At 35.1% G+C, this 22,747-nt stretch overlaps 1 protein-coding gene across 10 annotated transcripts in view; it reads left to right on the forward strand.

Moving 5' to 3' along the window:
- Nucleotides 1-22,747, forward strand: part of LOC138173290 (transcription factor 4) — a 450,738-nt gene that overhangs the window by 1,881 nt on the left and 426,110 nt on the right. For 3 of the 10 annotated variants that reach the window (XM_069103270.1, XM_069103279.1, XM_069103274.1), the window contains exons 2-3: nt 440-531; nt 2,198-2,270. In XM_069103270.1, the coding sequence (XP_068959371.1) occupies nt 460-531; nt 2,198-2,270 (145 nt within the window). In that variant the 5' untranslated portion in view covers nt 440-459. Of the gene's footprint in view, nt 1-439; nt 532-1,009; nt 1,034-1,406; nt 1,535-1,673; nt 1,818-2,191; nt 2,271-22,747 lie in introns of those variants that run through there. The other 7 variants (XM_069103289.1, XM_069103376.1, XM_069103296.1 and 4 more) reach the window with 5 other exon arrangements.

Genomic DNA, 22,747 nt, shown 5'->3' on the forward strand with positions numbered 1-22,747 from the left:
GTGTGTGTGAGAGAGAGAGAGAGAGAGAGAGAGAGAGAGAGGGAGGGTGGGGGAGGGGTGTAAGTGAGGGGGGGGGGGGAGGGGAGGGAGGGGGAAAGTTGAGACTGGATCGTTGCTGAGTAGTTTCTTTTTTCTCTGAGATCCATTCATTCTTTGCCTGTACCTCCTGTTGCATAAATGATGCGCTGAGAGCGGCTTTTTTTTGGATTTGGTTTTAGAGTGGATGTTACCAGTTTTGATCGTCTCTTTTGGAAATATAATACCTTTTTTTTTTTGCTACTGCTGCCCCCTCCATCTTAAAAAATACCCCCCCTTCTCTTCCCCTCCCCTTCCACTTCAATTACACCCCTCCCCCATCCCCCCAGTCTCCAAAAATCCGATTGTGTTTCCTCTAAGGATCGGGACTGGGTTCTGATTGCGGTTATTTCCATGTTTCTAGGTTTGTGTGATTTTGCTAAAATGCATCACCAACAGCGAATGGCTGCCTTAGGGACGGACAAAGAGCTGAGTGATTTACTGGATTTCAGTGCGGTAAGAAAGAACGGTGGAAACTAACTACAGCTGTAAAACAAAACAAAACACTAGCAAAAACCAAATAAACTGTAATCTAAAGTACAAGAGTAATTTTTAATGGGCTAAGCCCATGCTAAATTTGAATGTCTTTATGGACAAGTCTTTATCTTTTTTTGGGTGAAATTTAAGAAAAAGACATTTTCCTTCCCCCCCTTTTTTCGATTCTATGTAGCATAGAAGTCCCCTCCCCCAAGAAAATTAGAGTTCAGAGGGAAAAAAAACACCTTTAAATAAACCAGACTGAACGTATCAGAACATTGAAAGTACTTGTACTTTCTCACTCCTCATTGTTTCAATAACAACAATTTTTTTTTTTGGACATAGATAAGAGGAGGAGCCAACTGTCTCAGTTTTGTTTTAAACTGATGCTTTGGATCAGAAAGACCTTCTGTCCTCCAAGTGAAATCTCTCCTTAGGATTCTAAAAGCTCTCTAGACATATATGTTATACTTACTTATATGTAAGTATATATGTTTGCCTCCTTTTGGATGTGCAGTTTGTAAATTTAATAATCTCTAAACCAGCATTAGCAAAAATGTGTACACATGGAGAGTTTAACAGCCTTTGCTGTCCTTCTCATCTACCTCTCTATCCCCCTGCCCACATTCAACCCCAAACTTGCCAGGAATATTTATTTATTTTTAATGATTTCTGAGTTTGGTGATAAGATGCATTTGCAAAACAAAACCAAAAACTAGTAATCCACAACATGCACCATCCAAAACCGCCTTGTAAATGGGGTTGCTTCAATGCTGCTAGTGCTGCTGGTGCTGCTGCTGGTGCTGGTGCTGCTGCTGCTGCTGCTGCTGTTGCTGCTGCTGCTGCTGACTTTTCTTTGGAGAAATGGCTTTCAGAAGTTTGTCCAGGAAACGTAGCCTGAGGCAGCTTTGCAGCCCCCTCTTAGCTTGTTGCACTTTTCCCATTTGTTCCTTTGCTTTTTGCAGGCTCTGACTCAGGGAAGGTGCGTATTATACACTAGAAACGTCGAAGAAGAGGGAAACCGATTAGGGTTGAAATAAATGTAGGGGAGAGGAGAGAAGAGGAAAGGAGAGGGGAGAAAGAGAGAGAGAGAGAGAGAGAGAGAGAGAGAGAGATAGTGAGTCTTGCTTCAAATTGCTCTCATGTTAGAGACGAAATGAGAATTTAGTGCAGGTGGCAGTTTGCATTCATTTTTATTTGGGTTCACATATGACAGACAAATCTTATCCGGGATTGAAATGGACGTTGCCACCTTCATGGCTAAGGTTTTAAACTTAAAACCAGCAACTTTTTTCCTCTTCTTTGTGGAAATACTAGATTCAGGGGAGGCTTGTTGTATCTAACTTCTTGATGACATTTTGGGGACTGTGTTTTTTCAAAATGTTAATAATACTGTCTAGGAATCTAATGAATCTAATTGAAAAGAGTGGTGTGTAAGAGAAGGTTCGGGGGGGTGGGAAGAGTCTGGATTAGTAATATTGTGCCAGTTTTAGTTTTGAGTTGAATGGTGATGTGTTGTGTTAAAGAAGCCCTTTACATAAGCTTTGACTTATTTGTTAAGAATGTGAAGGAACTTTTGACTAGCTGTGAACACACAAAAAATGTCGTTTCTTTTCTAGCAGTAATGTTGCTTTGTTTCTTTTAGATGTTTTCACCTCCCGTGAGCAGTGGGAAAAATGGACCAACTTCTTTGGCAAGTGGACATTTTACTGGCTCAAGTATGTAAATTCTTTTCCTTAGTGTGTAGTTAAAATATTATTAGTTGTGTATTACCTTGTAATGTATGTATGTATATGGGGCTCTCTTGATCTTTTTTCAAAAGTAGTCACTGAAATATAAGCAAAATGACATGAATTATTTTGGGGTTCAACAGTTCTATGGCACACAAAAAATTCTGGGGTTCTTTTTTGAAATTAATTTTTTTGCTTCCTCTTTGGCAAGACAGTTATCTCAAAATTCCATCACTTAGCTAAAAAAAATGTTTCAGATGTTGGTAATCAAAAATAAAGATCATCCCTTTTAAAGGAGAATTGTTAATGTGGAGGATAATTTAATATTCCTATGTACTTAAAATCAGATTTAAAAAAAAATCTGTTAGTAACTACTGGGTTAAATTAACCCTTTTAAAGGGAAGAGCACTTCATTTTGAAGGTGAATGCACCTTAGTGAAATTCATCCTACATATAGAATCTCTTGTTAATCTGAGGGATTGAACAGAAATATTTTAAAATACCCTTTTAAATACTTTACCCATTGTCCTTCCTATTTTTCCACTGAATTTTTATGTAGTTATAAATCAGCTTCTAAATTTCAAAAATAAGAGAGCATTGTTTCGTGTTTAAAAAAACAAACAAACAAAACTCAGTGGTATTCACAAAGAAATCTATGTGTATAATGACTGACAATTAAGGAGGAGTTTAAATGTGAGGATATTTATATGTCTGGGTGTACCTAAGATTAAATATGAAGATGGAAAATAAACCATATATTAGAATGTATTTAATATCTGTTCACTAAGTTTCATTTAAGAAGGATTCTTACTTTGTTGCTTCCAGTCCATAAGTCCAGGCAAAAAAATGCATCTATGATTGTTAAAAACAGCTGTAATATTTTAAGAGTGCTGACTGTTGTACTCAAGAGTAGATTATGCATATGGATGTAAACATGTAGTACTCTTTGCAATCTAGTGGGTAAATGCTGACATCTTTTAACTCTGAGATTCCAATGGAAATATCCATTAGTCACTGAATATAAATTTTTATCTGTTATTTTCATTTGGTACTGGAACGACAAAAGAAACTTGTTCAGCTGTATGTTTTGGACTCTTTGTGCAGTCTTACTGAATTCGTTGTTTTTTTTTTTAACTTTATTTCAAAACAAGACAAACATTTTGTTTTGTTACTAAGTTTAGAGGAAGGGGTTGTTGCACATGCAGTGTACATTTTTCTCTTTTGTAACACCAGATGCCTTCTTATGGTTAGTTTTGTATATTTTCTTTATTATATAACTTCAAAGTTTAAAACACCAATGTTGAAAGCTTAGGATCATGGTTATTGGTGCATTTTCAGTTTAGTGACTTATGAGAATTTATTTCTTTGATTTCCTTTCAATTTGTTGTTGCAATATCTCCCAAGTCCTGTTTCTCTGACATGAACCTACTACACAGTACTTTGATGTAAAATCTTCATGTAAGTGTTTGAGTAGAAATGAGGATAGTGTCTCTTTTAGACAAATCAATTTTTCATGTTCAGACACAATCAACATTAAATAACGAACCTTATTTTTCACAGTAATTTTCTTAATGTGCATCTTGATGTTTAATATATTTGGTTAAAATTTTAACCTTCAAGTAGAGTATACTAGAATATGCAGTGATAGACAATTTTGAAAATCAGCCCTTCAGTATTGTGAAGTGCTGAGAATTACCATTAAACCTGAAACATTTTGAAATGACCTAAGTACATCACTGTAAACAACTTTTAATCAGTTAAGGTAAGTTAGCAACTTGCAGTTTGTGACACAAGAATGAATATAACTCTACTCCTAGTTGATTCTCTAATTTCCTCAACATTAAACAAAGTATAGTTGTTATACTATTATTTAATAAATGTTCAAAAACTGCTTATAATCATTATGAGAACATAGGCATGATAAATAACAGGATGCATGAATGAATTTTGAACATGGTAATATATTGAAGTTTATACAGTCACTTAGGAACATTAATGTTTCATTTAAAAAACTAAAGATTTAGCATGGAATTATTAGGTGATTTTGAAGGAAATATACTATAATTTCCTCTTTTTGAGTTATGGAAATACACATTCAGACTTTATATTCCAGGTGTAGTGTTGAGGCTAAAAGTCTGCTTTCATGAGTTAAAGGTATGGTCACTATAGCCAATTAAATATGCAAACTATACATTTGATGTGCTGTGGTGATGTTAATAAATAGAGGCTGCAGAGTAGTAGTATTCATTCAGCTCTGTCTTTGTAAAACAAGAATATTAATTAATGAGGCTAGTTTGTATTTTCAGAGACACAATCATAAAACTTTTAACCCATGATAATTTCACATATCAGATAACACGAATTATATGCAATCTGCCCTTTCACTGGCTGACTGTACCATGGAAGTTTGAACAGAGAAACATGATTTGTTTCTATAAATCTTCTTCACCTTGATGTTTGCAGTCCTAAGGAAGCTAATCCTACTGTGGATTATCATCCTACTGTGTTAACTTTGAAAGTTTTAAAAGGCAGAATAATAAATAAAGAAGGAAAGAAAGGAAGGAAGAAAAAAAGAATGCAAACTGGAAATAATCTGCATTTTACTGGAAATCAAGTATGTTTTGCAAAGCATGTTAATATTTCGTGCTTAAACTTCCCAGCAGCTTTTGACTTGTTTGTTACAGGATGCCCCATTGTGATTTTGTAATATGTGAATAAAAATTTAAGTATCTCCATATTTCCTTTAATCTTTAATTTCACAAACATGGTTTTTCCTACCACCTTAAGAAATGGTGAGGCTGCAAGGGAGAAAGGAATGTAACCTGAGCTACAGCCCTGACATTCCCAGGGAGCATTTTTCACATGAAAGGCTTTTGTCAACCCAGTAAAGGACCAGCAGTTTTTGTTTGATGTTTGCAGGTGTTCAGCAGAGAGCACTAAAACAATTCAGCCATGATGGTTCAGAGCTTCTATGACCTTAACAGGGAGAATTGGTGGGCTCTGGAATTATTTTAAAGAAAACTTTCTTGCGTTTATTTCAACCTGCATGTTGACTTCACAGAGTGATTTAATACCTGTTAAGTCATTGGTCTTAAACAGAAAGATACTTGTTTTCATTTACATGGAACTTTATATATAAAGGTAGATAAGATGACCAAAAGGGGTTCACCCAGTCTCACAATTTCTGCATTTATGAGAGGGCCTTCAAACCTAAATCACTTTACTACTACATCAAACCTATTAGCACCTATTTAACTTGCAGACTTTTTGAAAAAATAAATTTTATGCTTGATTTACACTACTGTGTAAATTAAGCTACTGAAATTTGTTGATACTGAAGAATTTGTTAGATGAGAAGACACCTAGTCACTGTTGTTACAGTTCTGATTTCCGGTGTTTTTATGAGGAATATTGGCTCCTTTTCCCCCAAGGTTCAAAATTTGACATTTATTATGTTATTACTCAATTTTACTTAGGTTTTCAAGTATCTGTTAAAATTGCCAACTATATTCAGGTTCATCCATGTTTCTAAGGATGTACAACCAAACAAAATACACTGAATGCTAGGAAAGCCCATCAGTTCAGTTAATATAGAAGGAAAAAGTCAGTCCAGCTGGTTGCTTGGCATCATCCAGGTAATTATTTAGGACTTGTATAGACATGGCCCATGTCAACTTGAAAAATCTAAAAACTTATTTATAATTGCATTAAACATATTAAGAGTTGTCCAAAATTATAAATCACTGGGAAGCCTTAATTTATTAATTGACCTTTTTTACTTTTTATTTTGACCTGTGATTTCACTGGAATCTCCCTCAATTGTACTTTAACTTAGTAGTCTTACAGGTTTGCTTGAGGGACTTGTCCAAGGCTCTGAGCCCAGTATATCAGAGGTAGGACTTGAACCCAGGTCTTCCTGACTTTTAAGTCAGCTCTTTATCCCTAAGCCATGTTGCCTCTTCTAGATACTTGAATTATTATCATCATTATTGTTGATAGTTATCCCAAATAAGCATTTGTTTACAAAGTTATGGAAACTTTTTGTCAAAATCTGTATTTTTCTACATAGTACAGTTTGTAACAGTAGTACACTTTAGATGACTTAGAGGAAAATTTCCAATAAATTATTTTGACAATTTTAAAAAACCATTGGCTTTTATGTGAACTTTATACATAAATGTAAACCTCCACAATAGCTATTTTAATCATTTTAATGTGATGGGGAAAAATAGTCCCAGTGAAAGGGATTGCAGAATGGTATTACATGCTCTTTGAAGTATAATACTGGAATTGTAGAGAAAAGAGTAATTACAGTAGGATATGATATTGGAAAAAAGTATAGGAATTTAATAAATCAGACACAAGAAATGTTATTAACCCTATACTACCTTAGATCTCTAAATATTAGTGCTTCAGGGACTTTCAAGACCATTTTGTCCAAACCCTTTGTTTTACAGATGAGCAAACTGATTTACACAGTAGTGACTCCCCCAAGAGAATACAACAGTCTCGTGGCAGATCTGATCCATGATCCCATTGTCTTTCCACTCTATCATACTGTCTACTTCGAGTTGAGATACAGTGAAGCTCCAACTTCCAGTACATTTTCATTCAAAATGTGTAGTTTTATTTGAATGTCAGTTTTTATACTTTATGTATCCTACTTACCATCCATAATAGTTCAATATTTTTGTGAATTGCTTTACCAAAATTAGTCTAACCCTCCATTGTAAAGCATGTGGAACCCTTTTACTAGCATCGGTTGCTCACCAAATGTAGAAGTATTTTGCAGTAATTTTCTGTTCCACTGGGAAGCCCTTAGGAAAGAAGCAACACATTTTCTTTCTTAACTTGTGCCGTCACTCTATATCGCACGGTTGTATGAGCTAACATTTGCACATAAAGATACGGATAGTGACCAACCAATTCTTAATGAACTTCTCATAATCTGTCCACTCCCTTTATTACTTGGTCCTCTTTGTAAACATTTGGGAAGTAGTTGGTTGGGGCCACAATTGTTTAGAACAAAAAAAGACCACTAGTGACATTTTATCCTTCTAATAATGTTATATTGGTGCTAATAATGTGATACTTGGCCTGGAATTTTATTCCATGTTCTATTGTATTTGAGAATAAATTTTAAAATATGAGCTGAAAAAAATTCTGTAAACTGTACACAAGATTTTCCTTATGTAGTTTCCATATGAGAACTAGGTTTTCCTCAGTCTTTATCTTTAATTCCTTTTTTTTTTCCAAACAAAAAGAGAATTTGCAACATCTATTTCTATATATTATGCCGAGGTCCTATACATTGATACGACATAAGGGTGACAATTAAAATATTTCGTTTTCAATTATCCTTATGTATATAACTGAAACCATTAGTTGAGGTAATAGCATATGAATGTTTCTAATTTTGTTTTCTTTATAAATGGGCTTTATTTCAAGCTGTAAAAGTTCAGCAGTTTATTATCTTATTTGTTTTTCATATTCACAAGAAATAACAATACAGATTGTCTCTCTGTACTATCCAAAGTAAAAAGAGTTTTGTAGTATTAATAAATGTTTTATTGGACACAAGTAGTTCAAGTGTTACATTTTCTAGGTTCAGATAAAGTAGGACTCTTTGTGACACTGTCTCCAGTAAATAAAGTGCCTTAAACAAGCACAGGGATCCAGGAAATGTTGAGCCTGAAATACTTAACATTTTTGACAACATCAGCAAATTATCCTTTCCCTACTATTGTAACGAGAAAATCACTTAAATAACAGATGAATAGCTAAGTCACATACACATATATAATAGAACTATGTAATGAAAGTTTATGCTGTTAATTGCTTGAATCTGTCTTAAATGCTTAGAATCATAGAGCACTAAAGACTGTCATAAACAGTTTTGTTTTGAGCTTAAAATTATTCTTTTTTTCTTTCATCTACTATGATAAACAAAGTAATTTTGTAAGCTTTACAGATCAAACATTTACTTCTAATGGTAAGCTACATTATATAGGAAGTTTTCAAGTTAGGTCTAGAAACTGACTAGAGTCCTGGTGGCCCCAGGCCTGTGATTTTCAGTGTTTAGTATTATGATGCTATTTAGATCTGTTCCCATAAGCCAAGATAACAGATCTTAAGTTGCTTAATAAGGAACATGGTGTATTTTTGCAATGTTCTTCAGTTTACGGGTCTTGAACCAAAAGCTCCTTAGCTAAGCCTTTAGACTTGGATACATATGGTGCTTATGTTTTAGTTGTGGCAGGACACAGGAAGAAATTGAAGCTGGGAAAGTTGGGAAAGAGTTTTTATGGTGTTTCACAGGCTGGTTTATATGACCTGTTGTTTTGGGGGTTCTCAGTCTTGGAGGTTTTAGGCAAAAGTCATCTGTGATAGTCCAAAATTTTTTTTTTTAATGTCTGTATCAGATTCTTCCTTATTTGAACAGTTCTTAAATTGTCTATCAAAATTACATTTTGGAGTTCCACATGCAATCTATGCCATTTTAAATGCTTTAAAGCCCCTACAAATTCAGAAAGAGAGTTAGCACATGGAATATAGGTAGACACTTATGAGTCCCGTCTCTCTTAACCTGATCTAGTGAAAAATTCCATGGCAATATATTTGTCCTAAAGACATTAGTGATTTGATTTTATGGAAAAAAATGTTATTACTTTGTGATGTCACTTTTTCACAAAACATGCAAAAATAGAAAAAAATTGAGAAAAGTTTACTTTCATTTCAAAAGTAAATGAAAACTGAATTAATCAGGATATTAAACAACCAGATATGCTTAAAATCTGTTTATTCTGATGTATTTCTGAGCTATGATAAGGTATTTTTATTTAAAGGTGCAGTAAGACTATTGTCCAAATAAATGCTATTGTACTTTTGTGTGACAATTAACATTTAATGAATGACTTTCCAGACTGCCATTGGTGGTAATTACTATATGTAGTTTATTAGCTGCAATCTATTGTTGGTTGTAGCCTGTATTGATTTGTTTTGCAAACAACGCTTCACATGTGCTGATGTATTTGTACATTACTTTTAAAGAACCTGTTTTGTTCTCTAATGTTACAAATGTCTCTTGGACTAAGATATTTGTAATGGAAATTAAGTATTCACTAACCTTTCTTCTATGAAAAATCTTTCTTTACTGAAAAGCCCCTAAATTACTGTGTTTGAAATAAATACATCATAGAGCTGGAAGAGACCTTAACAATGTTTAACCCAACCTTCTCATCTTACAAATTGGGGGGGGGGGAAGGGAATGAGTCCTGGAAGAAATGAAGTGACTAGTCTGAGGTGATACTTGAACTTCTGAATCACACTATGTGCAGTTAGGGTTGGAACAAATTCTTTCAACTTTAATGTCTCCTGAAAGGCACAAAACAGATATGACTTACTGTGTGTAAAGAACTAATAAAAATCGAGAGGTTATGGTACTGACATATAGCCCAGCTTCCCCTGTCATCACATGTTTTAATTTGGCTAACATTTGACGAATAACTGTTAAAATGTATTGTGTTATTAAAAATAACAAAGTAAGACCTGTGATTAAATATCAAGACTGTAATTTAATCTGGAGTGTTCTGGTACTGTTATAAACCATTTCCCTTTTTTTTTGTACCAGATGACGTCAAAAGGCAGCTTGATTGAATTCTGACCCTGTATTACAGGAGCACCTGCTAATGCCTCTTTGCTTAATGGTCTGTCAGCATTTCCATTACAAACTTTTTTCAGACATCTTTAACTTAGCTTTGAGTATTTGAACTAAGCTAATGGTTGGCATGTAAGCTTTCAGTCAGGGAGAAAATATTTTCCCAGTTCTGCAGAGTAGCCAGCAACAAACCCTCATTATAGACTCCATGGTGGCTCTATTAGAATTCTCTTCTCTGCTTTTACATATCTTTCATTTTAACATTTTTTGGTAGTACTTATATTTATTATATAGAAACTAATCCTAAGAGACTTAATATCCAGTCTCTCAAGGTATGATATTTTAAAACCTGGTGCCCAGGACACAAACTACTAAGATCTTGACACCGAGGGAGAATATTGAAATTTTAGCTCTAGGCATTAAGTTTGTACAACTAAGGGGAAGGAAACACATGAGAATGATTCATGGTTTATCAGGCTTATCAATCATTTGCATACCTACCCTAGGTAACTGATTGGAGAGATTTATTTATTTATTTAAAATATCTTGCCCAGGGTCACAGAGCTAATATGTGACAGAAGCAAGGCTTGAACCTAAAGGCCATTTCTCTATCTTCTATAGCAGGACACCTCTCGTAGTTTCAGTCTCTATCCCTATTTCTATCCATTTTATTTCCTAGTAGAATAAATTGCCCCATTTTAATTGTATTGAAAATGACTTTGCATATGTGAGAGATGGAGACGGAGAAAGAATTACACTTTAATACCAGTTAGTCTTGGTCCTTAGTGGATGTTCATAATTGATGGTATCCCAAAGGTGTCTCTGATTTTATATATCTGCTTTTACTCCACCATCTTGACGTTGCCCCGCCTTTTTCAATTGATTTTATACATCTACTCTAGATGTGTGTATGCACACACATATATACATATACATACATTTATCTGTGTGTGTCTGTGCATGTATGTATATTTCTCCTTCGATTATTCTATAAATTCTTATGTAAGTACTGGCTTCCATGGTAGAATATATGTTCTTTGAGAGAAGTGCTTTCATTCCTTGTGTTAGTATCCTTAGCCAAACTAGCACTTAGAAAGCACCTAGTGCATTTGTTTGTTGAGTGACCGATTGATTGATTGATTGATGTTGAAGCAGAGTTACAGGCTTTATGTCACTTTCAGTTATTCATTGTGATGTCAGTGCTCTTTAGCCTCTTGATTTAGGCTACTTTCATGGATATTTATTTCATACTTGTTTGCAGACTTTATAAGCCTTTGTACAATACCTCCCTATGCTGTAGACTTGGTTACATCATATGTTTGATCCTGTCCCCATGTGATTATATAGATGTGTGTGTATATATACATAGATATACATGTGTTTATACATATATATGTATGTATACACATACACAAATATAATCTCTCTCACCAAGACAGTAGCGCAGGGAGCTTATTGCACATGTTTCCCATGTCTTCCAAAACTAGGCACAATGACATACTATTGTGCTAAATGTGAAGTAGGCCACATTCTGCTCCTCTTACCTCCATTATGTACCACATACCCTGGGACTTCAGGTAGAAAATGGAATAAAACTTCTTGAGGTGGCATAAAAAGGACCTGAAATATTAAAGGTAATTGTCACAATTGATAGCCAAGAGTGGATTTTTATGATTTTTTTTTTAAAATATGCATTTCCTAACACAGATTAGGTGGTTATTTGCTTTATCAGCAAATACATCTATAAAATCTCCAAAATCAACTGTTGGTTATCAACCATGTCAATTGTTTTCATGTAGAACAAATGTGACTTGATGTGGGAACTTTATATTCAGTGGGGGAAAAAATACCAAGATAGCAAAAAATGCCCTCAAAATACCAAGATGAAGAAAACTCACTTTTTTTTTACTTTCCAAATAAAATAGTTTAAGAATATGATTTCATTTTCATGACCCTACTGTCCTTTCTTTTAATGCTGACACATCCATTCTTTTGGAAATTCCTGCTTTTGTATAACTTTATTATAATAAAGAGCAAAAAGCTTCTGATAGTTTTTGGTTGATGTCTTAATTAGACATGAATATTAAGAATCATGGCCATATTGTTTTGTGTTCTTTTTCTCAAAGAGGTAATTTAATATTTTTCAGGGACCATATTAGGTAGATATTCAGTGGAAAAAAATGCCTCCCAAAATATCAAGATGAAGAAAACATTTACTCATCCTGTTTTACTTTCCAAATAAAATACTTTGAGAATATGATTTAGTTTTCATTATCTACTGTCATATTTTCCAAATGCAGAAACAGCCATTTATTTGAAAAATACTTTTGTGTCTTTATTATAATAAAGAGTAAAGTTCTGATGATTTTCCCTTGATATCTGAATCAGAAGTGAATATTAAGAATCATAGCCAAGTTATTTTGCATATATATCTTGAAGAGTTAGTTTAATTTTTCTCAAGAAACATGTTAAGTAGATATTTTATTTTTTGAATTAAAACACAAATTAAACTTTACAATTAAACTATCTATTATGAATACAATACAAAAGTATGTTTGAACAATTTGTAATTTCAAAGATAGCTTTAAAAAAATCTACCCCATCTATTTGTCTGATGCTACCAATGACATTGAATTCATATTTCTTTTTTTTAAATGCTTTATTAACTTCTGATTTACATCATTCATTTCCGCCAGATTTTGAGTTACAAATTTTCTCCCCGTTTTTCCCCTACCCACCCTCCAAAATAGCAGTCCTACAGCATATCCCCTCCTCCACTCTGCTCTCTCCCATATTTTCTCCCATAACCCTTTTGATTTTTCCAGTGGATCTCTATGCCCCAGTGACTGTATATCTTATTTCCCAATTATATGTAAAATAACATTGATAATAGTATACATACACATACATATATACACACATATTTGAATATTTGATTTTAAAACTTTGAATTCCAGATTCATTCCCTTCCTCCCTTGTCACCCACCCTTACTGGGAAGATAAGCAGTTCAGTATAGGATGTACATGTGTGGCTAATGCAAAACAATAACATAGTAGATATATTGTAAAAGACTGACTATATTTCCCTCCTCCTATCCCACCTCCCACTTGTTCTATTCTCTACTTTGATCCCATTCCTTTTCAAAAGTGGGTGCTTCCAACTTCCCTCCCCCCCAGCCTACCCTCCCCTCCATCATCCCCCTCTCATCCCCTCCCCCCCTACTCTCCTGTAGAGTGAGATACCATATTTAGTGTGTATTTCATTCCCTCCTCAAGCCAAATTCAATGGGAATAAGGTTGACCCATTCCCTTTTGCCTTCCTATTCTTCCCCTCCATTGTAACCATTTCCCCTTGCCTCTTCTGTATGAGATAGTTTACCCCATTCTGTCTCTCCCCATCTCCTCTCATTATTCCTCTCTCACCTCTTATTTTCACCTTTTATGTATCATCCCTTCCTGTTAAATTGGTCCTGTGCCCTCTATCTATGTATACCTGTAAACATATATATACACACATTCACATATGTATTCATATACCCATATACCCTCATATATAGACATATATATTTCTATTCCCTTAAACTACTGAGAAAAGTTTAATGTTACAATTATTGTTTTTCCATGTAGGAATGTTAATAGTTCAACTTTGATAAGTTCCTTAGGATTTCTTTTCCCTGTTTACCTTCTCATGCTTCTCTTGCTTCTTGTAGCTGAATGTCAAATTTTCTGTTCAACTCTGCTTTTTTCAGCAAGATTGCTTGAAAGTCCTCTATTCCACTGAATGACCATATTTTCCCCTGAAACATGATACTCAGTTTTGCTGGGTAGGTGACTCTTGGTTTTAATCCCAGCTCCTTTGACCTCCGGAATATCATATTCCAAGCCCTTCGATCCCTCAGTGTAGAAGCTGCCAGATCCTGGGTTATCCTGATTGTGTTTCCACAATATTCAAATTGTTTCTTCCTGGCTGCTTGTAATATTCTCTCCTTAATCTGGGAATTCTCGAACCTGGCTATAATATTCCTAAGAGTTTTCTTTTTGGGATCTTTTTCAGGAGGTGATTTCTTTCCACCTCTATTTTGCCCTCTGATTCTTAAACATCAGGGTAGTTTTCTTTGAGAACTTCCTGGAGGATGATTTCTAGGTTCTTACTTTGATCATGGCTTTCAGGTAGTCCAGTAATTTTTAAATTATTTCTCCTGGATCTATTTTCTAGGTCAGTGGTTTTTCCCATGAGATATTTCACATTGCTTTCTATTCTTTCATTTGTTTGGATCTGTTTAACAGCATCTTGATTTTTCATAAAGTCATTAGCTTCCGTTTGCTCCAGTCTAATTCTGGAGCCATGATTCTCCTCATTGAGCTTTTGAGATTCTTTTTCCATATGGCAAATTCGACTTTTTAAGTCATTCTTCTCCTCATTTCCTTTTTGAGCCTCCTTTGCCATTTGAGTCAGTCTGTGTTTTTGTTTTTGTTTTTTTAAAAGCAATCGGAGTTAAGTAACTTGCTCAAGGTTACAAGGCCCGGTGTTTCTGGGTGTGGTGCTGAGTATCGGTAGCCAGATTTGATCCCCAGGTCATCCTGACACTGGAGCTGGTGCTCTTACTTGCTGAGCCACCTGGCCACCCCTAAGCAATTGGACTTAAGTAACTTGCTCAAGGTTACACGGCTAGGTGTTTCTGGGTGGGTGCTAAGTGTCTGAACCCAGGATTTGATCTCCAGGTCATCCTGACACTGGAGCCGGTGCTCTTACTCGCTGTGCTACCTGGCTGCCCCCAGTCTGTTTTTTAAATTGTTATCTTCCTCAGTCAGGCTGTTGACTCTCATTTCATAATTTTCTTGCATTGTTCTCATTTCTCTTCCCAATTTTTCCTCCGCTTCTCTTATCTGCTTCTTAAGGTCTTCTATGGCCTGTAACCAGCTCATATTTTCCTTTGAAGCTTTTGGTGCAGGAGTTCTGACTTCACTGTCTTCCTCCTGTTCCGTGCTTTGCTCCTTTTTGTCCCCAAAATAGGATTGTAATGTTTGATTCTTCTGTCTGCTTTGTTTACTTTGCCTGGTCATGTTGCCCCTCAGTCACTTAACCCCTGGGCTTTTTGCCACAGTAGGACTCTGCCACTAGACAGGGGAGCTTTTGTCCCAAATGTTGGGGTATTCTCAGTTGCCGGAGGTATTAGATGGGTACCCTCTCTGAGGTCTCCACACTCTCTGGCAAGCTGGACATACACCCCAGGACTTCCACCCTAGACTGCAATCCAGATCCAAGCAGGTTAAAGGAAGAGCGATTACCCCTCAGACTCGTGCTTGGTCCCCCTACACTGTGCAGGCCAGGAGCTGAAGCTGCCACATGGTGCTGTCTGGCTGTGCCTGGCGTCTCAGCGGCTTCTCACCCAGGGGGCAAAAGCCATGCACTCCCACTTACTGGTCCCAAAGTCCAGACTGCACTGGCCTCTCACTTTGTCCTTCCCATCTGTGTGTTGATAAATATGGAAATGGCCACAGCTGCTGCTGATCTGGAGAACTTCTGGCCGGCTGGTCAGGCCTGCCCTGGGGCTAAAGCTGAGGAGTAAGGCTGGGCATGGCTCCCAAAGTACTGTGCTGGCCGATTCCTGCCAGCCTGCTGGGCTGCCCTCAGTGGGAGGTTAGCTTCTCTGTGTCATTTTGTGGGTTCTGCAGCTCCAAAGTTTGTTTTGAGACCCATTTTTACATGGATTTGGGAAGTTGGAAACAGGAGCAGTGGGGAGGTCCTGCTTCTACTCCGCCATCTTGGCTCTGCCTAAATTCATATTTCTTAAAAACTATTCAGATCAATACTATACAAAGTAGAAGCATTTTTAGACCTATAGTTAGTTATTTGGTAACTAATTTTAAGTATCTGCAAAACTTCATTTATTACTTGAGAATCCATCACTTTACAACAGAATCACAACCTTTTTAATCTGCTAAGAACTTTGTAGTTAATCTAGTCCAGTTTCCTTCTGTTATGAATGAAGATACTAAGGAACAAAGAGATTAAGTAACTTGCCCCAGGTCACAGCAGCTAGTTATTGGCAATATAGGGTTTAAAACTGATGTATCCTGGTATGTTCGGTGGTCTTTGCAGTACACCATGCTCAGTTGACAATTCCATAAGTCAAAGTGACAACTTCTTTAGATGAAGGCAATTAAGCCATGTTAGTCAAGAGATCTGGAGTCTTCTGCCACATCTATTGCTGAGTAGCTGCTTTATATGAAAGAAGCCAGTATACCTTAATTGCTTTCTGTAGAAAATTGAAATAATTTTGTGTGGTAATCATTTAACACCCATCTGACTTAAGTTGAATACAATTTTGAGTTCTGATTTCACAAATAGATATTTTTCAAAGTCAAAAGAGGTTATTAAGATTGTGAAGATATCATTGCTGTTTTGAACATCATCATCATCACCACTATTATGTATTGCTGTTAAAAAAAACTGTTAGGGAACTAGGTAGTTATTATTACCATATACTCTGAAATATAAAGTGTCAATTCTCCAAAACAATGTAGAGTGTTAAAACGTTATAAAAGCAATTCCTTTTTTAAAAATGTGGGAGAAGGCTCAGATATAGCTCAGGCCAGAACCTATCTTAATAATATCCCAAACATTAAAAGGCACAAGCATTCATTTAATGCAAAGTATGTATTAGAAGGGACCTTATACTGATTTTGACCTTAAGATCTTGTTAACTGTTGCTATTTTTTATCAGAATTTTTTACATTTATGAAAGAGGCAGCTTGATGAAAAAAAAATAGAACTAACTTTGGAATTATGAAGACCTAGATTCAAATACTGACAGATACTAGTTATGTGTCCAAAGTATAAAACAGTTAACCTTTTAGTGTCCCAGGAGTCCTCAGAGTATGAGTGGTAGAAAAAGGAACTGTTGATATGCTTTAATGGAAGAAGATTCCAGGCTAGGATTTCCCTACACTGATGAGATCACAAATTAGAACAAAAAAAGAAATTTGTGAATCGGTAGTTTTGTGGTGTTTGGCTTCCCTTGATTTCTGTATACCTCATTTTCCTGTGTTCAAAAGCAAAGTGAAAATTGCAAGTAATATTTGAATTTGTTTTGAAAGACCATGTTCCTGGTTGTCTCTGCTGGAGAGAAATAACCCAAGTATGATGACAGTAAAAAAACCAAAAACAAAAACACCCAAAACAAAACCAATGGACTAGATCCTCTTCATGTGAATGACGGTTTAGTAAATGTTTTCTAATACTTTGTTATTCTTGAAAAATACAAGATTTGTATTTTAGATATTTCATAATAATGACCATGAGAGAATTTTGACCCTTTTGTGGGCCAAATATTTCAATACTCTAATCTGATTACATATAGCATAATGTTAACAATTGAAGGTGAAAAACATTCTTGTTGGGACATGATTGTTCTTAGTAGTGTGGCCTTTTGGTAATCCCTGGCAAATAACAAGTGTGCCAAAGTTTTGATCTCATTCCCATGGGCTATGGTGATAGTTTATCTTTTAAACATGTAGTTTACTTTCTTCTGAGATAACTTCCTTTTTCTCAGATACTTCCCAATTATTCTTCAATTTCCCCACTTCTTTTTGCTGTATAAAGTCATTTAGCTTCCCTCACTTAAGTTTTTAGTGTCTTCTGGGAAGGGAACAACCGATAATCCCAAACTTGCTAGTTCTAATAGAACTATATGTGGTAACATATAGTCTTGTCTACTTGTCTACTTTCTAGTAAGCCTTCCTTTGTAACCCTATAGTATATTCAGTACTTCATACCAATGGCCTCTGTCTCTTCAGGGAAGGGAGGAAAGTATATTTTCTCAACTCTTTTTTTGAGGCCAAGCATGGTATTTATGTTAGTGTAAGTTTTGTCTTATTCTTTCCATTGATATTATAATAGTTTATATATATATATACACATATATATATACATACATACATACATATATATATATATATATATATATATACATAGTTTTCCTGGTTTAGCTTACTTTACTCTGTACAAGTTCATATGCCCTACCATTGCTTCTCAAAATTTTTCATATTTTATCATTTCTGTTTAGCCAGTCAACAATCTTGTGAAAGGTACTGTGGTAAGTACTGGGAATACAAAGGAAATAAATAAAAAATAATCCCTTCCCTCAAGGTATTCACATTCTAATTGGGGACATACCTTGAAAATAACTAGTTATATACAATATATACAGTAGATAGAAATATATAGAGTAGGTGGAAAAATATTCCATTCTTCTGTTAAAATTTTATTAGCCATTTCCTAATCGATAGGTACCTATATTGTTTCTAATTCTTTGATACTCCAAAATTTCAGCTCTTATTATTTTTCTATCTACATCATCTATATCTATATATAGTGGCTTTCTTTATATATTTGACCTCATTTTGAGAGTTTAACAAAGAGATTTGTGGGTCAAAGTTATGCTTCAGTAACTTTATGTTTTGTTAACAATTCCAAGTTACTTCCTGTAATAGTTGGACCAATTCACAAATACACAAATAGTGTATTAGTTTGTCTGTCATCCCATAACCTATTCCATACTGACTGTTTTCTTCTTTTCATTACTTTGCTGGGTATGAGGTAAAACCTCTTGAGCTCTTTTCATTTGCATTTCCCTGATTGACCCCCAAGTTTTTAGAGTCACTTGTATTTTTAAGGATAATAGTTAAATGAAAGACAGAATGAATGTCTTCCATTTTCCTTAGAGTTCGATTGTTGGTTACGGGAAAACCAACATGATCAAGAAGGGGTTTGAACAAGAGGTTCCAGCCTCAGGTTTGCAGTTGATGCTCCATTTGCCCTCTCTGTATGTCCTTTTTAACAAGTGCAGATTGTTTGTCCCTGTCACATAAAAAATGCCATGAAAATTCAATAATAAGTGTTTTGCAAATAAAACATAATAAAATATGAATCTGGATCTGCTTAGATTAAAAATGTACTACTAAATCCAAGTTAAATAATAAAGTTAACATTTCTGACTCAGGACTATGGGCTAAAGGAGCATTGTAGCAATGTCTGTGTCCGGATGAATTTCTTTGTAGTTTTAGAGGAAGGATGATATGGTAGAAGTCTTTTGGAAGTTGAGTCCATGCCAGTGTCCTTAAAATTTACTGTTTGGCTGTACTCTCAGTACCATTCAGTTAAGAGACATGGCAGGCAATGAGTATGATGCTCTATTTGTCTTGTTAAGCATAAATTAAATTTTCTGACTTAATACAGTTATTTTCATTTGCTTATAAGAAATGAAATATAATCAGTTGTAGCTTGTATTGTGTCTGTACTGCTACTTACCTTGCAAACATCTTCAAAATTGGCCAAAAACTTTATTAGAATCTATAAAATTAGCCCAATGGAGAGTATTCATGAAATCACATTGGGCATTGGTTTCTGTTATGAAATTTCAGTTGCAACCTTTTAATAAATGAAAATGTATCATTCTTCCTATTTTAGTCTTTATGGGAAAGACTGTGAAGTTCATGTTTGTTTGTCTTTTAATGTGATTTTCATTGTCTTTATAGGGTATTGTACCCATATATCATCGATACATCTATTTTATATTCAAGAAAAATTGTTGGACAAATTGATTTTTCTATTGCTTTCTGAGTGGGCCTAGGGGTGGTAGTCGGAGAATGAGGAAGGGGGCTCTTCTTTCTTATTTAATGATCTGCTGTAATTATGCACGATCTCGGATTCCTTTTGCTTATGTTTTTATTACCAATAAACATTATGTTTATTTAGTCAGCCCTTTTAAATTGAATTCACTCTCCCTTGGTAGTCAGGTATCAGATATCATATACATAGCATGATGCCAAGAGTCCCTGCTGATGAACCTTAAACTAATACTTTTGTTGGGTGGTTTTGTTTTATGTGATGATCTATCCCACCTTAAACCAACATTATTTGATTGTATTTTGTCTGCAGTAACCTTTTGGGAGAAATCATCTGTTAACTCTTGATAAGGGGTGAGATACTACTTCCTGATTTTCCAGAGTCATAGAAGCAAACTAATTCTTTGCTTCTGTTTTCCACTTTTTGGCTAATCATTTTGTCTACTGAGTATTATTAAGAATGGTATATTTTATATTTTTAAAAGGTGCTAGATCTTTTAAGTGAGAAAGGATATATTTTATGGTATATTTGAAGAGCATTCTTTTTTATTTCACTATCTTTTAAGGTGTATATTTCCACTGTCTGGCTGATTAGCTCAATTGGTTAGATCATAATGCTGAAGCTAACTGCATGGATTTGATTCTCATGTAAAACAAATAGCTTTGTTATCTTCCAAGGTCATGGCTAGCACCCTAGGTCTAAAGCAATTATTTTGCAAATACATGCCATTGATCATAAGGGACTTTTGATAAGATTACACTAACTTATAATGAGTTAGTAAAATCACATATAGATTTTTGCTTATATTTATATAGAAATATGTATATAACACACATGTGTGCACATGCATGCAAACATACATATATGAAGCATTTGTATACATTTCAAAATTGGAGCCACTGATTGATATGACTAGATTTATTCTCATATCCTGATTGAAACAATTACTTTGATCTGGGAGAAGTCATTTGCCTCTTTGTGTCCTGAACCTTTTAAGGTTACAAAATGTTGATGATAAATAATAACATTAAGATTCTAAGTTCACTATAAGCATAAAATGCATAGATGATAAAAATCAGGGGCCTGGGGTGATGATGGGAACCTTTGGACAGACAGGGCAGACAGGATACTGAGCTTGGAGAAGGGCAAATGTCTAGCACCAGAATGCAGGACAGAATATGGAACATGACATAGGAGACATCAAAGGCAGTCTTGACCTACATTGCCAAGTTAATAACATCTCTTTTAGTCTAATTTTGGGAGAGAAGAATTCTATAGTCAAATGTACTTGTGTGTGTGTGTGTATATGTGTGTGTGTGTGTGTGTGTATGAGAGAAAGAGAGAAAGCGAGAGACTTTGCAAACTTTAAAGTATATATAAATGCTAGCTATTATTATTATTATAAAGAAGCAAGGGCTACTACTTGAACTTTTCCTGAATTAGAAGTACATTTTTGTTAACAACGTCCTCTCAAGTATATTTGTTTACACACACAGTCGGGGGTGGGTGGAGGAATGAGTTTATCAGTCATATGCTATAGTCTTTATAAAATGTATTATTTAGTTGGTATACTGTGGTTTCAGAGTTTGTTTTCATTTTTCGTGAAAACTGAGTAGTTATGGAATTTAAGAAGGGAAAGCTAGTACTTTGGAATCACTTTCTCTAATCCTCATTATGAATTTTGCTTTGATATTTTTGAATGGTTTTAAAGAACTCCCTATCTCTACTTTCCCTTAAAATAAATGTTATAACAACAGAATCATATCCTAAAACTATACATTTAGTCTCTCCTTTTTTAACCAAACATTTTCTCTTGCCACAATTTAGCAATTTCTTTGAGCTCACATTATTTTTTCATATTATAACTACTGGCAAAAGAATGCTAAAGCCAAAGTTAGTCTGTTCTCATCTACAGGAACACTTCTTTCAAAAATGATTTAACATAATTGACATGGGGAATTTATTTAGTGTGTGCCTGATTGATTTAGTGTGCTTACTTCTCACATGAGTTAAGTGGTGTGGTTTTATGTGGGGAGTTGGGTTAGCCATGTGGATGCGTCCATGTGCATTCCATGAATACCCATATATCTGGGTCAGTATGGCATGCATGTCAATCAGTCGACTAGAGTATACCTAGATAAATAGAGAATGAATTTTTAATCAACTGAAATGCTGCCCCAAAGATACAACTTGTACTCAGATAAATGGATGCAAAGTAATTTGAGGTGCATGAGAGCCTCAGTATTTGAGGAATCCCAGAGAAGAGCTTGCAGAGAAGACGACGTGATATGACAGAAGATGGCACCTCTTTATTCTGAAAGATGGAGAGGAGGAAGCATGGTGTTCCAGGAGTGGGGAATGGCCTGCAGAAATGCTTGTTGATGGGAGATAGAATGTCGATTTTAGAGAAGAGCTTTTAGTCCAGTTTTGCAGTTTCAAATGTGTGAAGGGTAGCAATACAAAATAATGCTGGGAAGGTAGGTTGAAAGTTTTAAATAAATTCCAGGCTGACAAGTTTACATTTCATTTTAGAGGGAATGAGAAGCTACTGCAGGCTTTTGAACAGAGAAGTGATATTTTTAAATATGTCCACTCAGAAGATTATTTTGGCAGCTTTTTGGAGGATGGATTTTTTTAAGCCAAAGAATCAAAGGAATGGGATAAAGTAAGAGACTATGTATTAAAATGATCTCAGTGATAAGAACTGCACCAGAATGGTGGCAGTAGAAATAGAGGAATGGATGAGAGAGATGCTGCAGAAGAAGAATTGGAAATTGAATGTGCGGGATGTGGAGCAAGAAAGAACTAAGACGACTCGAAAGTTATTAACCTTGTGACTAGAAGGATGGTTATGCCCTCAGTAGACATAGGGAAGTTAGGATAAGGGGTGAGATTAATAAGGAATTGCATTTTGGAATTAAATTTGCATTTAATAATGAATTCCATTTAAGAAATGTTGAATTTGAGATGCTAGTGTGACATTCTTGTGGATCTATCCAGCAGATGGTTATGAAAGACTAGTTCAGGAGACAGTTTTGGACTGGGTGTATAGCTTTAGGAGTCATCTACTTAGAAATGATAATTGAAACCCATGAGAATGGATAAAATCACTGAAGGAGAGAATATTGGGAAAAAAAGATGAGATTCTAGGAGAGAGACTTGGGGTATACTTACTTC

Source organism: Petaurus breviceps, unplaced genomic scaffold (genome assembly GCF_028583685.1).
Source record: "Petaurus breviceps papuanus isolate PSGF00001 unplaced genomic scaffold, PetGlider_PUasm1.0 129, whole genome shotgun sequence".
Taxonomy (NCBI): domain Eukaryota; kingdom Metazoa; phylum Chordata; class Mammalia; order Diprotodontia; family Petauridae; genus Petaurus; species Petaurus breviceps.